At 38.0% G+C, this 20,223-nt stretch overlaps 1 protein-coding gene across 1 annotated transcript in view; it reads left to right on the top strand.

Moving 5' to 3' along the window:
- The window catches only part of LOC115428534 (phosphoprotein associated with glycosphingolipid-enriched microdomains 1-like), a 175,909-nt gene extending 158,362 nt beyond the window's left edge, over nucleotides 1-17,547 (top strand). The window contains exons 8-9 of the mRNA XM_030147631.1: nucleotides 11,203-11,262; nucleotides 16,322-17,547. Of these exons, the coding sequence (XP_030003491.1) occupies nucleotides 11,203-11,262; nucleotides 16,322-16,684 (423 nt within the window). The 3' untranslated portion in view covers nucleotides 16,685-17,547. The remainder of the gene's footprint in view (nucleotides 1-11,202; nucleotides 11,263-16,321) is intronic.
- The last annotated feature ends 2,676 nt before the right edge of the window (nucleotides 17,548-20,223 follow it).

Genomic DNA, 20,223 nt, shown 5'->3' with positions numbered 1-20,223 from the left:
GTCAAAGTGAGGCAGGTTCGGCTTTTCAAGTTTACTTCTGTTTTCATTAACCCTTCAGAAATGTTCCAAGGGCAGCGCTGTAGCGTTCAGGTTAGCCCTGTCTGTCACCTTTGACATGTTCTCCCATCTGTCTGTGGGTTCTCTCCAAGTATTCCAGCTTCCTTCTGTGGTCTAGAGACATTCATCTGAATAAACTGGGGGTTCTCGAGTGGCCTTAAGTGTGAATGTGAGAGCAAATGGTGTCGTCTCAGTTCAGACTGAAGCACAGGTGAAAATGTACTAAATCTGTTCTGTTTATTTTTTTTACATCACAAATGGAATCCGGTGTTTTCAGTTCTGAAAATTCTTCAAAGTAAAAATGCTAACGTCATATCATATTAGTGAAATCCATCATCCCTCACGTTCCAAAGGTAATACAGTAGAAGTGACATGAAGATCTTGACCAGACTGGACTGTGCGGCTGTCCTCCATGAGACCATCAGTAAATCCTTACATCTTGGAGTTTCTTGTAAATATAATGATCTCTGACATTTGCTCAGGTCATTCTAACTCCTGATTGGCTCTGGCCTCTTAATGATTGCTGTGGTTTGGTTTAATATGAAATTCAACTGAAGTTTCAAGATTCCTTTATTGTCATTCAGCATGTGGTATGATAAATGACCTAGGGTTAGGGTTAGGGTTAGGGTTAGGGGTGTTGAATCTTACATGATGTCTTCACCTTGTTTCATCCTTTTCATCTTGTTCCATATTTTTAAGATATTTCCGCCCTTGTTTTATCCTTTTCATGTTATGTCTTCAGCAGCGTTTTTACCTTTGTTGTCCTTTTTGTCTAGTGTAATTCACAAACTTTGTTTCATCCTTGTCATGGCATTGCATCTTTTAGAACCTTTTGCCCTTGTTTCACTCTTCTGTTTCATTCTCCTAGTTGCTTATTTAACTCTTCATCTTATTTCATCTTTTTTGTGTTGTGTCTTTTCTGACATTTTCACCTTGTGTCATCCTTTATATCTTGTTCCATCTTTTGTGATGTTTTCACCTTGTTTTATCCTTTTTATCTTTTTTGTCAGCTGTTTGTTTTCATCTTTCACTTTTCACAAATCAACATTTATACTTAAAAGAAACAATGATTTGACATGTATTTTGTTAATTATTAAGATCCACTGCTGTGTGAATTCTTGTCATGACCACATGTTTGTCACATTCCCCAGGCCTGCGCTTCACTCTTCCATTCTGACTGTACCTGCTCTGCTCTGCTCTGCCTGTGGCTTTCTGTATCTTGGACTCATTTCTATGTGGGTTCTTGAAGCTAACAACCTTTTACAGTGGACAGCACTAGAGATGTACAGGAAGAGATGGGATCCTGCTTTTAGGTCCTGTCTTTGTCTTTGTATTCTCTTTTCTTTTCTTCTCTTCTCTTCTCTTCTCTTCTCTTCTCTTCTCTTCTCTTCTCTTCTCTTCTCTTCTCTTCTCTTCTCCTCTCTTCTTCTCTTCTTCTCTCTTCTCTCTTTTCTTCTCTCCTCTTCTTTCCTCTCCTTTCATCTTCTTTCCTCTCCTCTTTTCTTTTCTTCTCTCCTCTTCTCTCCTCTCCTCTCCTCTCCTCTTTTCTTCTCTTCTCTTGTCTCCTCTTTTCTTCTCTTTTCTTCTCTTCTCTCCTCTTTTCTTCTCTCCTCTCCTCTTTTCTCTCCTCCTCCTCTTTTCTCTTTTCTTCTCTTTTCTTCTCTTTTCTCCTCTTCTCTTCTCTCCTCTTCTCTCCTCTCCTCAACCACTCCTCTCCTCTTCTCTCTATTCCTTTGTCTGTGCTGTGGAATCCAATTAGTTAATCACCACTGTTCATTTGGACAGCAGGCAGGTCTAGCCTCGGCTGACCCTTCTATGGATGATGAAATCATGAATTACTAAACTGATACATACACCTACATGTGAATATACAGTTCTAATACATACACCTACATGTGAATATACAGTTCTAACACATATACCTACATGTGAATATACAGTTCTAATACATACACCTACATGTGAATATACAGTTCTGATACATACACCTACATGTGAATATACAGTTCTAATACATATACCTACATGTGAATATACAGTTCTAATACATACACCTACATGTGAATATACAGTTCTAATACATACACCTACATGTGAATATACAGTTCTGATACATACACCTACATGTGAATATACAGTTCTGATACATACACCTACATGTGAATATACAGTTCTAATACATATACCTACATGTGAATATACAGTTCTAATACATACACCTACATGTGAATATACAGTTCTAATACATACACCTACATGTGAATATACAGTTCTAATACATACACCTACATGTGAATATACAGTTCTAATACATACACCTACATGTGAATATACAGTTCTAATACATACACCTACATGTGAATATACAGTTCTAATACATACACCTACATGTGAATATACAGTTCTAATACATACACCTACATGTGAATATACAGTTCTAACACATATACCTACATGTGAATATACAGTTCTAATACATACACCTACATGTGAATATACAGTTCTGATACATACACCTACATGTGAATATACAGTTCTAATACATACACCTACATGTGAATATACAGTTCTAATACATACACCTACATGTGAATATACAGTTCTAACACATATACCTACATGTGAATATACAGTTCTAACACATATACCTACATGTGAATATACAGTTCTAACACATATACCTACATGTGAATATACAGTTCTAACACATATACCTACATGTGAATATACAGTTCTAATACATACACCTACATGTGAATATACAGTTCTGATACATACACCTACATGTGAATATACAGTTCTAATACATACACCTACATGTGAATATACAGTTCTAACACATATACCTACATGTGAATATACAGTTCTAATACATACACCTACATGTGAATATACAGTTCTGATACATACACCTACATGTGAATATACAGTTCTAATACATACACCTACATGTGAATATACAGTTCTAATACATACACCTACATGTGAATATACAGTTCTAACACATATACCTACATGTGAATATACAGTTCTGATACATACACCTACATGTGAATATACAGTTCTAATACATACACCTACATGTGAATATACAGTTCTAATACATACACCTACATGTGAATATACAGTTCTAATACATACACCTACATGTGAATATACAGTTCTGATACATACACCTACATGTGAATATACAGTTCTAATACATACACCTACATGTGAATATACAGTTCTGATACATACACCTACATGTGAATATACAGTTCTGATACATACACCTACATGTGAATATACAGTTCTGATACATACACCTACATGTGAATATACAGTTCTGATACATACACCTACATGTGAATATACAGTTCTAACACATATACCTACATGTGAATATACAGTTCTAATACATACACCTACATGTGAATATACAGTTCTGATACATACACCTACATGTGAATATACAGTTCTAATACATACACCTACATGTGAATATACAGTTCTAATACATACACCTACATGTGAATATACAGTTCTGATACATACACCTACATGTGAATATACAGTTCTAATACATACACCTACATGTGAATATACAGTTCTAACACATATACCTACATGTGAATATACAGTTCTAATACATACACCTACATGTGAATATACAGTTCTGATACATACACCTACATGTGAATATACAGTTCTAATATATACACCTACATGTGAATATACAGTTCTAATACATACACCTACATGTGAATATACAGTTCTAACACATATACCTACATGTGAATATACAGTTCTGATACATACACCTACATGTGAATATACAGTTCTAATACATACACCTACATGTGAATATACAGTTCTGATACATACACCTACATGTGAATATACAGTTCTAATACATACACCTACATGTGAATATACAGTTCTAATACATACACCTACATGTGAATATACAGTTCTGATACATACACCTACATGTGAATATACAGTTCTAATACATACACCTACATGTGAATATACAGTTCTGATACATACACCTACATGTGAATATACAGTTCTGATACATACACCTACATGTGAATATACAGTTCTGATACATACACCTACATGTGAATATACAGTTCTAACACATATACCTACATGTGAATATACAGTAGCAGTCCTGTAAACATTCATATAAATCTCTGTGAACACACAAAGACGGATATGTCTAGTCAGCATTAATTCTCTATTTTCTCCATCCCCCATAATGCACTAACACACATACTGAGATGTGTGTGTGTGTGTGTGTGTGTGTGTGTGTTTACATACATTTCTACATATAGACTCCCTGAGGCTGATTTAAGGTTAACCCTGAATGTTCGTGGCTCCCTGTGGTTTATGCCGGTGTATGACCAGGAGCCGTTGGTGATTTGTCTTGTCAGACAAAGCACGTGTGTTATGCATAAGTGTGTGTGTGTGTGTGTGTGTGTGTGTGTGTGTGTGAGCCTAGTAAGCACCAGCTGGCCACCATCACTATGACAGTTAGTCTGGCTTCATGATGGATGATATGAGCTATGGAAACTCTCTCCCTGTGTGTATGTGTCTGTCTCACATCCACACACACACACACCCACTCTCATCTGTGTGTACATTGACGTGCCTGTATGTAAATGTCTTCCAGTAATTCCCTCAGGTCCCAGCTCCGTAAATGCTGCTCATACAGACGGGGAAACATTTTTTTTTTCGCCATATACACTGCAAAAAAAAAAGAAAAAAAAAAACAAAAAACTGTAATATTCCGGCAGCAGGGGCGCCGAAAAAATACTGTTAAATATATATATATATATATATATATATATATATATATATATATATATATATATATATATATATAAATAAATATAAAATAACCATCTCATAAAAATACAGTAATTTTCCCTAATTAAAATACAGTTTTTTGCCCTAACTTACATGAGATTTTGCGTATTTTTTTTGACTTTTTAATGTTTAATAAAGAATATTTACATGTATTAAAACAATTAAATTACATATATATATATATATATATATATATATATAATTTTGAGTGAGACTCAGTTGTTCAATCCACTGATAAAAACTGTATTTGGACAGTTTATCAGTGCTTATACATGTTATGCATTCACAAAAATACATTGATTCAACATTGTTGTTGTGAAACCTCCTGTAATTACACAAGATATTTGTCAATTAACAAACAAGTCTGGTTAAACTGACAGAACAAATACTTCTTTTATGGTTAATTGTCAGTAATTTTATCTGGTTTTAATATCTGGTTTAATCTCATAAATAGAAAAGACATATTAGTGAAATTATGATACATTTGCAAATATATTTTAACTGTATTTTTCTGTGAAAAAAGAAAAAAAATCTTTTAAAAAATTGAAATTTTATGGTTATTCACAGTTACAGTTTTTTCATGTTATTTTACATTTGACATGTAAAATCACAGTCTATTTTTGTCATTTCATTGATATTTTCCTGTATGTTAAAAATACAGGAAAAATCTGTAAAATAAACAGTGAAAATTCTGTTAAATTACAGATTTTTTTTTCCATATATGCATCTGGTTCCTGGTGTAATATTTAATACAGTATGAACACACACATTTGCACACCCACGCAGCCTTTTGCCACCTTTCATTCACAGCTCCTCTGATTCTTACACTTCCTGCAGCATCATAAACAGCACAGCCACTTGTTTGCAGCCGTTTGACTGTGTGTCGCCTGGGGGTTTCTTTAATGTGCAGTGCAGGAAATGAATGTGACCTAGCCAGTGGGCTGTTGGGATATCCACTGAGGACACAGTCCAGGTGAAGCAGGATATTCAGTGTGTCAGCGCTGTTGAGCTGCTTGTCAGTTTTGTTACAGTAGCAAGAGGATTTAAATATGGCACGGATGTTGGTGTGTGAGGGGGGCTATGGGATGTAGTGTAGCTGTGGTTCTTGTATTTGCATATTTTGTGTATCTAAAATGAGCTGCTTGGAGTTGTTGATAAACTTAAATGAACATATTCTAGATGATAAATTGAGATAATCTGAATTGATGATGTCATAATGATTTATAAGTGCGTATGTCTGCGTGCACGTCAGTGTGACTGACACCTTGACACCTGAGTCGTCCATCTTCAGAGGCTTCTGTAATCAGCTTACTGTCATACTGTCCTACATGCCTTTGTGTCTTGTACGTACATGTTAACAGTACGCTATAATCCTGTCCACACACATACGCACATGCACACACGTCATATCTCATTGTAATACATCAAAATATGAATCAGTCTCGTGTAACGTCTGGATATTTATTGAGACAGAATGCATCAGTGACTGCGCAGGAGAAAAAGTTTGGATGGTATGTTCAATTAAACAGATAACAGTGATCAGGAAATTATCTTGGAATTATATCACACTGAAAACCATGTAACAGAATAATATGTGATGCATTATCTCCTGAAAGCTATTGTTTTACAAAACATAGCCTACAAATTTGATTCTTAAACATGTTCCATAACAAGTTTGGGCAGTAACTGCATTTACCACTTTCCACATGACTTTCATTTAGGGGTTTTTTTCCGCTTGGGACACTTGAGGGCTGCTTCAGGCCAGTTCAGGATCTTCTTCCTCTGCCAGGCCTGTGGAATGTGTGGACAATGTGCTTTTAGAAACATTATTCTCTTGAGTTGGGTCGGTGGGGAGTCCGTGCCCCAGGTGGAGGAGTTTAAGTATCTTGGGGTCTTGTTCACGAGTGAGGGAAGGATGGAGCGTCAGATTGACAGACAGATCGGTGCAGCGTCTGCAGTGATGCGGTCGCTGTATCGGTCTGTTGTGGTGAAGACGGAGTTGAGCTGAAAAGCGAAGCTCTCCATTTACCGGTCAGTCTACGTTCCTACCCTCACCTATGGTCATGAGCTTTGGGTCAGGAGCGAAAGGACAAGATCCCGGATACAAGCGGTCCAAATGAGTTTCCTCCGTCGGGTGGCTGGGCGCACCCTTAGGGATAGGGGGAGGAGCTCAGCCACCAGGGAGGAGCTCAGAGTAGAGCCGCTGCTCCTCCACATCCAGAGGAACCAGCTGAGGTGGATCACACATCTGTTTCAGATCCTCCTGGACGCCTCCCTGGGGAGGTGTTCCGGGCATGTCCCACTGGGAGGAGACCTCGGGGAAGACCTAGGACACGTTGGAGAGACTATGTCTGTGGTCTGGCCTGGGAACGCCTCAGGGTCCCCCCAGAAGAGCTGGAGGAGGAGTCTTAGGAGAGGGAAGTCTGGACATCCCTGCTTAGACTGTTACCCCTGTGACCCGGCCCCGGATGAAGCGGAAGACAATGGATGGATGGATGGATGGATGGATGGATGGATGGATGGATGTTCTCTTGAGGAGCACATGGGCTGTTCCAAAATGTCCCTATACTTTCCTGCGTTCATAGTCCATCACAGGAGTGTCACTGACCTTTGTCCTTTCACTGATCCAAGCCCAGACCATGACAGACTGGGGCCTCTGGACTTGTTGCTGCTACCAATCCGGAGTGTTCTTTTCATTTTTGGGTCCTACTACACAATGGTCATTTGTTCCAAAACAGACCTTAATATTGATTGGTCTGAGCACAGTCCACCTTTTCACTGAGTGTCGGTCCATTTCAGATGTATCTGAGCCCAGAGAAGTCCACGTGGCTTCTGGTCACAGTTCACATAAGTCTTCCTTTTTGCTCATTAAAGTTTGACCTGACATTTGTATTTGTAACTTTGCATTGTAGGGCTTCACAAAGGTTCTCCACAGTAATCTTTTTGACCCATGTGGTTCTGTCAGCTGGAGATAAATGAAGGTTCTTGATGAGATGTAGTCTGAAGGATCAGAAGTCCCAATGTTCAGTTTACACTTGAACCATTGTCCTTTATATGTTGAAACACACCCAAGATTCTGTGAATCTTATCGGTTTGTTCTACACCATAGATCAGGGCTCTCAAATTAATTTTCTTTCAGGTTCCACATTCAACCCAATTTGATCTCAAGTGGACCAGACCAGTAAAATAATAACAGAATAACCTATAATAAATAATGACAACTGCAAATTTTTGTCTTTGTTTTAGTACAAAATTATGCAAAAGAATTATGAAAATACTTACTTTTATAAACTGTGCAAACAAAATAGATGTGAATAACCTGAAAAAACTGAAATTTCTTAAGAAAAATCAGTGCAATTTTAACAATATTCTGCCTCAGCTTATCATTTGTCCATGTGCAGTATGGATCAGATCTACAAAGACACTAAACACTGAGGAACAGGAAAAAAAGACTTAAACTGGACTGAATTTTCTTTAGACATTTCAGGTTGTTCATATTTGTTCAGGTTAGTCACATTTTATTGTTACAGGAGGTTTGTAAATGTAAATATTTTCATAATTTGATGTTATTTTTTGCACTAAAACAAAGACAAAAATTTGAAGTTGTCATTATTTATCGGCATAATGTAATATTATTTTCACATCAAACCCAGAAGAAAATCTGCAGTCATTCTTTTTTGTGGGTTCTTCTGCTGTTATTATTTGACTGTAGATCAGATTGGTCTGGATGTGGAACCGACACTAAACTGAGTTCCACAGCCTGGACTGTGGAACTTTTACACTTTGTAAATTCATCCCAGGGGCTGCATTGGAACCTTTGGGGATCCGCATTTGGCCCCCGGGACGCATGTTTGACACCCCTGCCATAGAGGTTGAGATATCCAAATCCCTTCCTACAAGTCAATGTCCATTTTAATATCACTGCTTTCTATTTATTCTTTCTATTATTATTTTCCATACCATTCCATTTTTTTTCTGATGGCTCTAATGTTAATATGCATCCAAATAAAGTTTTCAGACTCAGTGTGTACTGTATGCACGGCACATCAGAGGTACAGTAGGAGAAATATTACTGAAGTGCAGAATATGGGTCTGAGTAATTGGAAATCTTCCTCTAATTTGTTTTGACACTTGAGACAAAAATAAGGAGGCTGCAGATTAGGTGAACAAATATTTGGAGACAGTTCGAGATGTAGACTGGATTGAGTCACCTGTGTCATATGAAGGCTCCAGTGCACTCCACGTAATTGGTCAGTTAATTAAACAAAATGAAAGACGCATCTACTGCATTGCTACATGAGAGTGTGTGTCTGATCTATAAAAGTAATCATTTTTACAAACATGCGTTATCCATAAAGTAATATTATTGATTTACGCTCATTGAGGAAATACCAGAGCATGTATATGTGTGATGGTACTACGCCGCACAGCTGGGGTGAACGGTTTGATGAAGGATCTCTGTGCACAGTTTTTCAATCTCTACATACTAGGGTTGGGAATCTTAGTTTTCAGGCCGATACGATACACATCTCGATAGAGCATCTCCGATCTGATATATTAAAGATACATGTGTGGCATCTCACAGTGCGATGCGATACAATTCACACCCAAATCACGATACAGAGAGATTGAGCACATTCTGATTGAACATATTCATTCTGGAAAAAAAAAAAAATATGCAGTGCAGTTCAATGAGTTTGATTATTTATTTATCAAATAAGACCATGACTTTTTCCAAAGTGTCTTTAGTTCAGTTTCAGAACACGTGCCTCACATTCAGTCAGCTGAAAAAGTTAGGACTTTGTTTCCAAAGTCGTTTCTCTGTTTCTAACTTAACTTCTTGCTCCCTCGCCGAATCCATTTGTAATGAAATGTATTTATAATGAAGGTAAAACAGAAAGAGGTTCTGTCGCTTTAAGAGACACCTGTGCAAGGTATTATGGGATGTGCTGTTAAATATGTATGACACTGTTTAAGGAAGTATCTGTGGTATGTACTGCAGTATTCAGTACAGCTGATATCGTAAAAGTACACATTCATAAACCACATGTGGTCTATTCCTTCTGTCACATACACATACACACAGTACAGTATTCATCTGTGGCGCACATGCTCAGTCCATCCATGGAGCTCAGACTGTTAGTGTACAGTGTACACATCTGCGAATCTATGTTACACGTTAACGTGGGTCTGAAGGAAAGAAAAACTTTACTCAAATAAATAGTAACACTTTTAAATACAAGTAAAATATATTCTATTGAACAGATTGAATTTTATCAATACAAACATTCAATAACCGATGCATCGTGATATCATTCCAAACTTTTCATTCACTCACAGTTTCTCTACCGGTGCACTGGGATCGTGCACGCGCGTGTGTCAGCGTATCGATGCGTATCGGATAATCTTCCCACCCCTAATCCATACTGTAAGTGTGTAGTTTGGCTGAGGATGTGCCCTTGCCAAGTACTGGGTACCATGTCTGAACAAGTGAACAGCTTTTCTTTTTTCAAATCCATCAGCACTTTGTTCCACCAACCAAGGCTGAATTTATTACTTGTATGTTTAAAAATGAGCAGCAAAATGAGCATTTTCCATCAAGAGCCAAATAAAATTAAATGCTTTATCAAGTATTTAGTCAGCACTGGCAGTGATATTGAGGTTCTTGTTGGAATCCTGAGGTGTTTGGTCGTCTTGTCAGTTGTTAATTAATGACTTTCACATTGATCACAAGGCAAGGTGGACAAAAGCAGCGCACAAAAACATCACACTTTGTCAGTGCCTATTGACTTTCAGTCGATAATGTTAGTAATGAATGGGTGGTTATATAGAACATTAACTTCATATTCACAGCAGAAATGGCAGTTGTGAAACTTGTTTTTGGCCACTGTTGGGAATAGTGTAGAAGGTCACTTTATTGATTGGATACCAGGCATTCTTAAGATACTGAAAAAGATTTTCCTCTGGCAATTATGGTTTTGAAAACTTGTCATTATTTTTTCTGGCGTGTTTTGTCAATGTAGATCGATACCTCTGCAACTATATCTTCCAGTCTCTACAAGTTGTTTTGTACAGCAGCATTACTTATGGTAAAAATAATATTTTAAACTCTACAGATTGAGACTCAAGAAAAAAAAAAGATGTGACACAATTCTATGATTTTCAGGAGAACTAAGCAGCCTTTTCTAGCCTTGAGAGCAATAGTATGTCCGATTTTGCACTCAATCTTTTCTTTTCATACACATGCTGCCATATCTGAATCTATCTTTTTGTTCTTTTCTTCTCTAGTTACCTTCTCCTCTATCTCCTGCACCAGGGTTTGGTAACCATATTCTGTCAGACAATGAGGTAAGTGTGTGTTCAACTCCCTCATTCCCAAAACTTCCATTTTCAGTCCCGAGACAGCAGCACTTCACTGAATGTTCTGAGCACCAAAAATATAAAAGGAAAAAAAAAAACCTGGTAATAGTCATAAAACATCAGATGGTGGGCAAAAAACAGCAGGAATTAATCTTTTGGTACAAAAAGTGTCTTAACTGTTCATGTTATCTTTTCTAGAGTGTTATTTCAGAGAGTGCAGCAAATTTTATCTGAATAACTAGTTAATTAATTTCTTAATTGCCTACGGTTCAGTGTGTAAGATTTAGTTGGATCTAGTAGAAGAACTGGAATGTAATATTTTTATGTTTAGTATGTTTACCTAAAATAAGAATAGCTGTGGTTTTGTGACCTTAGAATGAGTCATTTATATGTTCGCCTTGATAGCGTTACTATGCTTGTGAATACTGGGGCAGCACATTGGAGTGGAGTGTACTGTAGATGGCTTGGCAATTGTGTGGTGGAATACATGTATATATTATGTATTTCATGTATTGTATTTATATGAACTAATACACTTGTGGGTTATATAAAAACATAATTGAGATAGTCATATATAGTGTAAATCACTGGTTTCCAACCTTTTTTGGTTTGTGACCCCATTTTAACATCACAAATTTCTGGTGACCCCAGACATTCAAAACAGAATTTTTTTTTGCTCAAATTAATTTGTTTTTGATCATGTAATAGTTTTCTATACTATGTTGCAAATAAACATTAATTTTAGAGGACATTTAGTCTATATAATGTATATTATTGTGGACAGAGGCAGTAAATCCAGGTGTAGATTACTGCACAAAAGGAGAGTTTTATTTTCCTTGGTCAGGATCTGTCCAGTCAGTCCAGCTGTGATTTACAAGGAGGACAATTAATACTGAACAAACAAGAACTGAAACTATGAATTATGAAAGAGCTGCAGCATCTGAAACTGACCACAGTGAACATTTGACAGACAAACAGAACCACAGTGCTGCAGTTTCACACTCAGTTTGTCTTTTATGGATTGGGATTGTCTCTGTCAACTCAACATAGATTTGTTATTTGTACTTTTTTTTTTTTTAATCAATTACTAGAAATTTCAGGCGACCCCACGTGGGGTCCCGACCCCAAGGTTGAAAAACACTAGTGTAAATTATAGGGAAGGTTGTACATAATCTATATTATAAAAGCTAAGTGGCCTCTTTGTGCGTACATGTGTGTGTGTTCGGGGATTCACATAAAATCCGAAAAGAACTGAGTGCTGCAGTTTGGCATACGTATGTATTTTTGGTAGTGGTGGGTATCATGGCCAATTTCCTTAATCGATTTGATTTCGATTCATAAGGTTCTGAATCGATTAATCACGAATTGATTTGATTCGAACCAATCCGATATCAATTCGATTTAGTATTAATTAGTATTTAGGAGATGATGTAATGACCAGCGTGCCCGCCCCATTTCTCCAGTTTGAACGTACAGGCGCCAACAGTCCCATAGCAGTGCGTTCATTGTTTTTGTAAATTGTCTGTAAAATCCGTCTGATCGAAGATGCCTGGGAGACACTGCTGCGTTAAAAACTGTTCCAGTTACTCCCATGATTGACACAACAAACGTAGAGATCCAGAGGTAGGTTATTTAGGGTTTCCGACTAGTTGAATGCATTTATAATTCCCACACACTAACCCAGCCAGCACACTAACCAGACCATCACTGAACTAGAATCCATGATTACTGGAGTGGTGAAAGTGAAACTGAAGACTTTCCGTTTCCTCTAATGCTGCGTTTCCACTAGGTGGAACCGACTCGGCTCGGCTCGGCTCGGCTCGGCTCGGCTCGACTCCACTCTGGTACCAGGTCCTATTCCAGACCGTTTCCATTACAGGATACTACCCACCTTACAGTACCTGGTCATCATAGTGATGTGGTGCGTTACTTCCGTGTCGTCTGCTCAGAGTTGCTGATAAACTCACTTGTTGCGTGTTGTCTCGTCAAACTCAAGCTGAATTTTTACGTCTGAACCTCCTGGACAAACCATGGTGTAGTTTTACAGACTGTCATCATGTGGATTCACCTACTGACAGATTTACTGTAAACTTCTGCATCTGTTTTTTGTAAAAGGGCGGGTCACAGAGATGACTCTGACCAATCAGTGGTCTGCAGTGTTTACACAGTGTCACCTTTTAGTATCTGGTCCCCAGTCCTGGAACCTCGGCGGAGGTGATACCAAAAAACCAGTACCGGGTACCAGATTCCAGGTCCTTTTTCATAATGGAAATGCAAAAAGGCCGAGTCGAGTCGAGTCGAGCTGATACCACATAGTGGAAACATGGCATAACTCCACACTCACCTATGACTGGGTGTGGATCCAAGTTCATATTCCCAGAGCAACTGACTTCCGTGACCCACCTCTGAGAGCCTCCACAGACCAGATGGTCCAGGCGGCCAGTTCCTCCGCACTGCGGGTCCGAGTCTGAGGCTGGGAGGACCTCCCACAGAGGTCTTTTCCCCACCCTTCCTCCACACCCCTCCCGCGTGAGAACCATTGCGAGCGAGATTGAGACGCCCCATGTCCTCCAGACGCACATGAGCTGTGCCTTGGCGTCGGTGGTACCTGGGTCAGGTACTCGTAGTCCCGCTCTGAAAAATCGTTTTCATCCACTATTAATTGATAACGCAAAATTTAAAGAAAATGTATCCAAAGTCGATCAAATCCATTTTTTTACCCAGCCCTAATTTTTGGTCAAGGAACAGACTAGTGAAAATGGCAAGTTGATAGGACCAATATTTTGGGAGATATTAGTAATTTTGGAATACTGCAGCATACAATCAGCTTACAGTCCTGATGCTATGGCCAGAACACTTTAGTGGTGACTGGTGGACAAATGCAGTACAGCACGCACGAATACACAACAGCAGAAAAACTTCCACATCTAGAACCTGTGGATCCACACGGGTCAACATGCTACCTATAAATAAGAGCCGATTGTATAAAGACAAAAGTCCAGGCACTCACTTGGTTAGAACATTTGTAAAAGGCCTGTAGATTAGTTCATCGGGGCTGGAGTTAAAAACACACCAACGCCTGTCAGCATGCCCCTTCTTCAGGGTGTTGACAAAAAAGAGGAAGACACTGATTTAGACTCACGGACTGCAGGTGTGGCAGCTAATGAAGCAACTGTAAAGAGGTTTTTAGGCATTAGGTGGGAATAATTTGGCATTTTCTTGTATTTAAAGGACAGAATCTGCTGAAATGAGGAAAAAAGAGAAATAAAGCAAAAAAAAAAAAAATTACAGTTCTAAATTTTATTTTGAAATTAAAGAGCCAATTGTATGTTGTATTTATATGGGTTTCTACTGAGCACATATGTAGTAGATTATGATGTAGAATTAATATAAATGATAATTACCTCCGCCAAGGAGGTTATGTTTTTGCCAGGGTTTGTTTGTTTGTTTGTTTGTCTGTTTGTCTGTCTGTCCGTTAGTGTGCAACATAACTCATAAAGTTATGGACAGATTTGGATGAAATTTTCAGGGTTTGTTGGAAATGGGATAAGGAAGAAATGATTAAATTTTGGTGGTGATCGGGGGTGGGGGGGCCCACGGGGGGGGCCTCTGATCAGCCTTGGTGGAGGTCTGCACTCTCTGAGTGCTTCTAGTTGTTATATTGATTGATAGAGACATATGTACATGTTGTATTAATATAGATTGATATAGTTTGTGTGTGGTATTGTAATAAAGGAGTGGGGTTAACTCAATGTTTACTTCTTCCCATTCCCTTTCGGATATAAATAACACTAAAATTGTATTAACTATTTGTTTCATATAATAGTATACTGTAAATCTTTTTTTCTTTTTCTTTTAGTTACCTTATGTTGTTATTTTGCTTTGGGCCTTTGCTTTTGTTGGTTGTTGTGTTGTGGTTTTTATATGTAAGACACAAAACATTCATACGTTCAAACATTATCTTGGATCAGTTTTTGGGTCAAACTGGGTTTGACGCGTCAAATCTGGATGGCAGTGTTTTACATTTTCCAGGTCTTTCAGGGTCAGTGCGTGGTCATGGTGGCAGATAGGAGAAGCTAGCACAGATGAGGAGAGGGGATAGTGATATTTATAGGAGAGCAGGGAACTACAGGGTTATAGGTGCAGGACAGGCCTCACTGTCAAAGGGGGAGGGGGGGGGGCGTCATTACAATGGTCAGTGCTGGTTTTGTTTATGTAGTCTGGTAGGTCTCTGGGAGTTTCTTTTCTTTGAGTTCTGGAAAAACATCTCAAACTACTCGATCAACAGCACGCAGCGAGTGTAGGATTCAGAGACACAAAACAGCATTTAAAATTCAGCATTCTCATGTGTGGCCATGTGACAGTGGAACACATGACCAACAGAACTACAAACAATTACAAACTATCACACATTCTCCCATATGGTGACAAAACAGCTACTGTCAAACCAAACCTGTAGATCTAATATAATATAATATAATATAATATGATATAATGTAAACATGTTTAGAGTGTGTGTGACAGACTGCACTGGGATGAATAAGAGTGAATAGTTGGATGGGAAAGAATATTTTATACAGATGGAGTTATAAATATGCATTTTTTACTGTTTTTTTAATGTTTTAGTTTTTATTAATGTCTTTTTTTTAATGATATACAGATGGAGTTATAAATATGCATTTTTTAAAAATGTTTTTTAATGTTTTACTTTTTATTAATGTCTGGTTGTTGTTTTTTTTTAATGATAACATCAGCCTGCCCAGGGACTACAGGTGGAAATTAGCACTAGTGCTAGAAGCTGGTACACTACATCTGTCCTTTTTAAGGTTAATGTATATTGTGCATTGTCCCTGTCTAAGTAAGTAAATAAAATGCAATGAAATGAAAAATAGTCACTAGTAAATAGTCACTGTAAAGGAAGATGAGACAAGGTATATTCTGCAACCTCACTGCTAGATGTCACTATATCTGACAAAGACTTATTTTTGCACAACTAATGAGCAAAAGTGCAGTTTGACTGAACAGTGTGTCTGTGTTTGTGTTTCAGTCTCCAGTATACTCTACAGTCAACAAAACCCACTGTGACAACGCGGTCAATGAAGAAGACAAAGAGCATGACTACAGCAGCATCGCAGAGATCAAAGGTCTGGTCCCGGCCTCATCCTCCAGTGACCTGTACGCCACTGTGAATGACATCTACGCTCATCCTGACGATCCTCAGCCAGGGGAAGAGCCCAGTTTGGACAGCACAGATCCCGACTATGAAACCATCCGCATCCCAAAGACTGGCAGCTCTGATGATGAGCACAGGGCCGGGCAGGGAGCGGAGGGCTCCGACGGCGGGAAGCCAGAGCCCGATTATGAGAGTGTGGGAGAGTTAGGTCTGAGTCAGGAACTGTCCCGCCTCTGAGATCCATGGGTTTTTTTCATTTTGTCTCCTTCATCTGTGGCTTTTCTCTCTCTGTGACACGTCAGAGACACATCACTGTAGTGCTTTGAACCTGCTACCCAGCATGCTCTTTGTGCATGACTTGGAGAAATAATGGAAATGGTTCACAACAGAGTTCATCATCAATGCACGTGTCCTCTTTCTGGTTTGGGTACGGTTTATCATGTCAGTATTTGACTAATTTAATTTATCAGTCAGGATGAATGTCATTGGTACACATAGGCCTGCTGGTTAATGAATGGTACCACAGTCATCAGGCGTTAATCGTATGGAAGAATGCACTTTGGTTTATTTTTAACCATTTAACACCCATTCTTTTCCTGGAATGCTAACTCTAGCTAAGGGTTACCAGAGTGTGTAAGGGTAAGACCCAAATACATGTAATGTATTAAACTTGGATTTGAAAGGGAATATCTTCTAGTTTCAAAGATCCAATGTATCCCTAAACCCATGATAGGGTCACTTCCTCTGTAGTAACCCTACCGCTACCTGAGTGTTAGCCCTAGCTAGTTAGTGCAAAGCCAAAATGCATGTTTTATTCTTTATTTGAAAGAGATCATGTGCTCGTTTCTGTTTTGAACATGTGACTGAAACTACACTGGGTTAAATATGGCTCAAATGTAACTTTGTAACCCCATCCTGCACCCAGCATGAGGACTAACACTCAGCTAGGGTTAGGGTTAGAACAGAAGTTTAAAGCCAAAATACATGGATTACACTTCATCCTCTAGTTTCTGTGTTTAACATGTGACTGAAACAACCGATCCATAACCCTTAAAGGAGTCAGCGCTAACCTGATGGATGTTAAGAAGTTAACTCGCTCTTTTTAACCCTTTCATGCATGAATTATGAAATATATATATATATATATCTAGATGTTTTTTAGATTGATTTTATTACTCAAAATTAGGCTAAAGTTGAAATGCATTTGATTTTTTAAATTTTTTTTTTAATGGTTTTATTCAGAAGATTTTTAACCTCCTGATACCCAGGAATATGCAAATATACACGTTTTGCCTTTTTTTCAAAATTGAATAATTGCCTATATTGGAAACATTATGATGCAACAGTTTTTTCAGATGCTTTTTTTTATTTTTTATGAAATGTCCTTTGTGGTGGACAGTTTGTTGTTGGTTTGTTTGGGGTTTTTTTTAAAGCTGTGAAACTCTTGTCCACAAACAGACAGTAAACCCATAGATGGGTCTTAGGAGGTTAACTTTATGAGATCACAGAGAATCCAAATTCTAAAACTAAGATGATACTTTTTTTTCCTCTGTATTGCATAAGTTCTATACAGACTGCCCCCATGTGGTTTGGAGAATATTGCCTTTATAAACCTTTGGAAAGTGAACTTAAACTATGTGTCCACATGTGGACATCATGCATGAAAGGGTTAATATCTGCCAACAGTACATATCGTGGACTCTAGGTTGTGACAAAGATCAGATAAATTTCCTACCAGTCAAATATCACAGAGCACAAGCGCCATTGCAAAACTTTGCTGAGGACACAATGTGCGTGTTATATTCAGAAAACACAAAGAAACTAGTCCTATATAATAGAACCATATCATTGTAAGAATCACACTTCCTGTACCTATGAAAGTGCCATGATTTGCGTGGCCGCCCTGCAGATGCTGATGACTTTCTATCCTCTACCAGGTGACTCGGTTTCATGTTTTATTGCGGTGTCAGATGCTGTATTTCTCGGCTATGACGTCAGGTTGTGTGTTCTCCACTATGGGAAGTAAAATCCTATCGCGTCTTAGCTGCAAGTGTTAAATTATGGCCCGCTGGTATTTTAGAGGTATGGCATTTGACTTAGTGAAGGCCGTGTACAGTATATGTCCTTTTACTGGGACTATTCAAACACATTCAGTTTAACAAAATAGGAGAAATGAAACTGGTCATCAGTAAAAACCAAAATGGAGACAGAAGAAGGGGCAGCCACATGATCTTGTGGTTTCACAATACATTTTTACATATGAAACCCTTTTTTGGTGTTTTATAGTCCATGTCTATACCAGTTTTTTGTGAGATTCATATTATTTGAAGATACATATTGTAATTGCAAAATGTTGTGAAAGAAAAAAGTGAAAAGGGTTTTATAGACGTTTCTAGGACTTTTTCTAAGATATTAAATGAAAGTGAGTTTTAAAAATGATAGTTGTAAAGGTACGTTTGCCCTGACTTTTTAGAGAAATCATTGTTGTAAAAAATGGAGGGAAAAAAATTTGATTAGGCCATTTTTGTTGATTTTGTGACAACCCCCTATTACAGAAATTCCCTATTTTTCTTTTGATATGCAGACACAAATCCAAAGAGAAAATCCCTTCCTTCTTGATCCTGATGTTGGTACATGCACAATCCTCAGTTTGTTTCCCTGATTGTTTTAAAGCACAAGGTTCATAGTATGGTACTGCACTTATAACTGCATCATCATATTTCATTCAAATCCCTACATATTCCAATTACTTCACGCTTTTTAAACTTACTCATAGCATTCGGACAGTTCCTTATGTCTGTAGCTCAAACTGACGACATGCCGACCGAGGCTTGTATATAGTTAGAGTTCTATTTTAACCAACCGCTACTTGCTTACCTGTGCTTTTACTTATTTGTTTTATGTCCAGAGTGGTAGAATTTTTATTTTATTAGGTATACTAAGGGCACTCATGTACAATACGAGAACCCTGTCGTCCAGTGGCTTTTGAGAAGTAGTAAGCACTAAAAATGTGACAAATATGGTACATTTCATTGGTACGTGCATTTGGCAATCAGAAAGCGTGGTACTTTTAATTTTGAAAAAATAATTGATGTCTGAATACTGTTTCTTTTCAACAAAAAACAAGACTGTAAATACCTCTTTCACTGCTAGAGTATGTCCTGCTCTTTCCACAAGCATCAGTGTGTTTCTCCTTCCACACATGTCAAAATAACATCTCCAGCCTCTAGTGTGTGTTTTATTAGACATGCAGAAGCATGTCAGTTGGTTCACATAAACACAGGCAAACCCTGGCTGGGTGTTGTTATATTCATAAATGATATCAGACTTTTCCATCTCCCAGCATTCCTCCAGTCAATGTGGATTTAAAAAAGAAAAAAATGTGATCCTTTATTTCATTGGTTGAGAAACGATAAACAAAAGCTCTCCAAACATGCTCTATTTTGCAGGAGGGAAGCTAATTCTTAGTGTTATTTACAGTCTCTAAAATCAGTGTTTCTACCAAATAATGTAAATGTGGATCAAGGTAATGGTATCATTTAGATATAAAGGGGTTTTTACTGAATTCTGTAAATGATCTCAAACGAAATCAGCTGTCAAATAAAGATGTTTTAGTGCCAAATCTAATTAGTACAACTAACACACACACAGGCATTGTTACTTCCCTAAAACCACTTATTCTCACTTAGTCATACCCACATATGCACCTATTTCCCTTCAGGGAATGGGGGTGTAGGACAGCTTTGGAGATCCTTTTCTTGATGCCTCTCCTTCAG

Source organism: Sphaeramia orbicularis, chromosome 11 (genome assembly GCF_902148855.1).
Source record: "Sphaeramia orbicularis chromosome 11, fSphaOr1.1, whole genome shotgun sequence".
In the NCBI taxonomy this organism is placed as follows: Eukaryota; Metazoa; Chordata; class Actinopteri; order Kurtiformes; family Apogonidae; genus Sphaeramia; species Sphaeramia orbicularis.
Note: the sequence above shows the minus strand (reverse complement) of the source record. Positions and strands in the feature narration are given on the sequence as shown.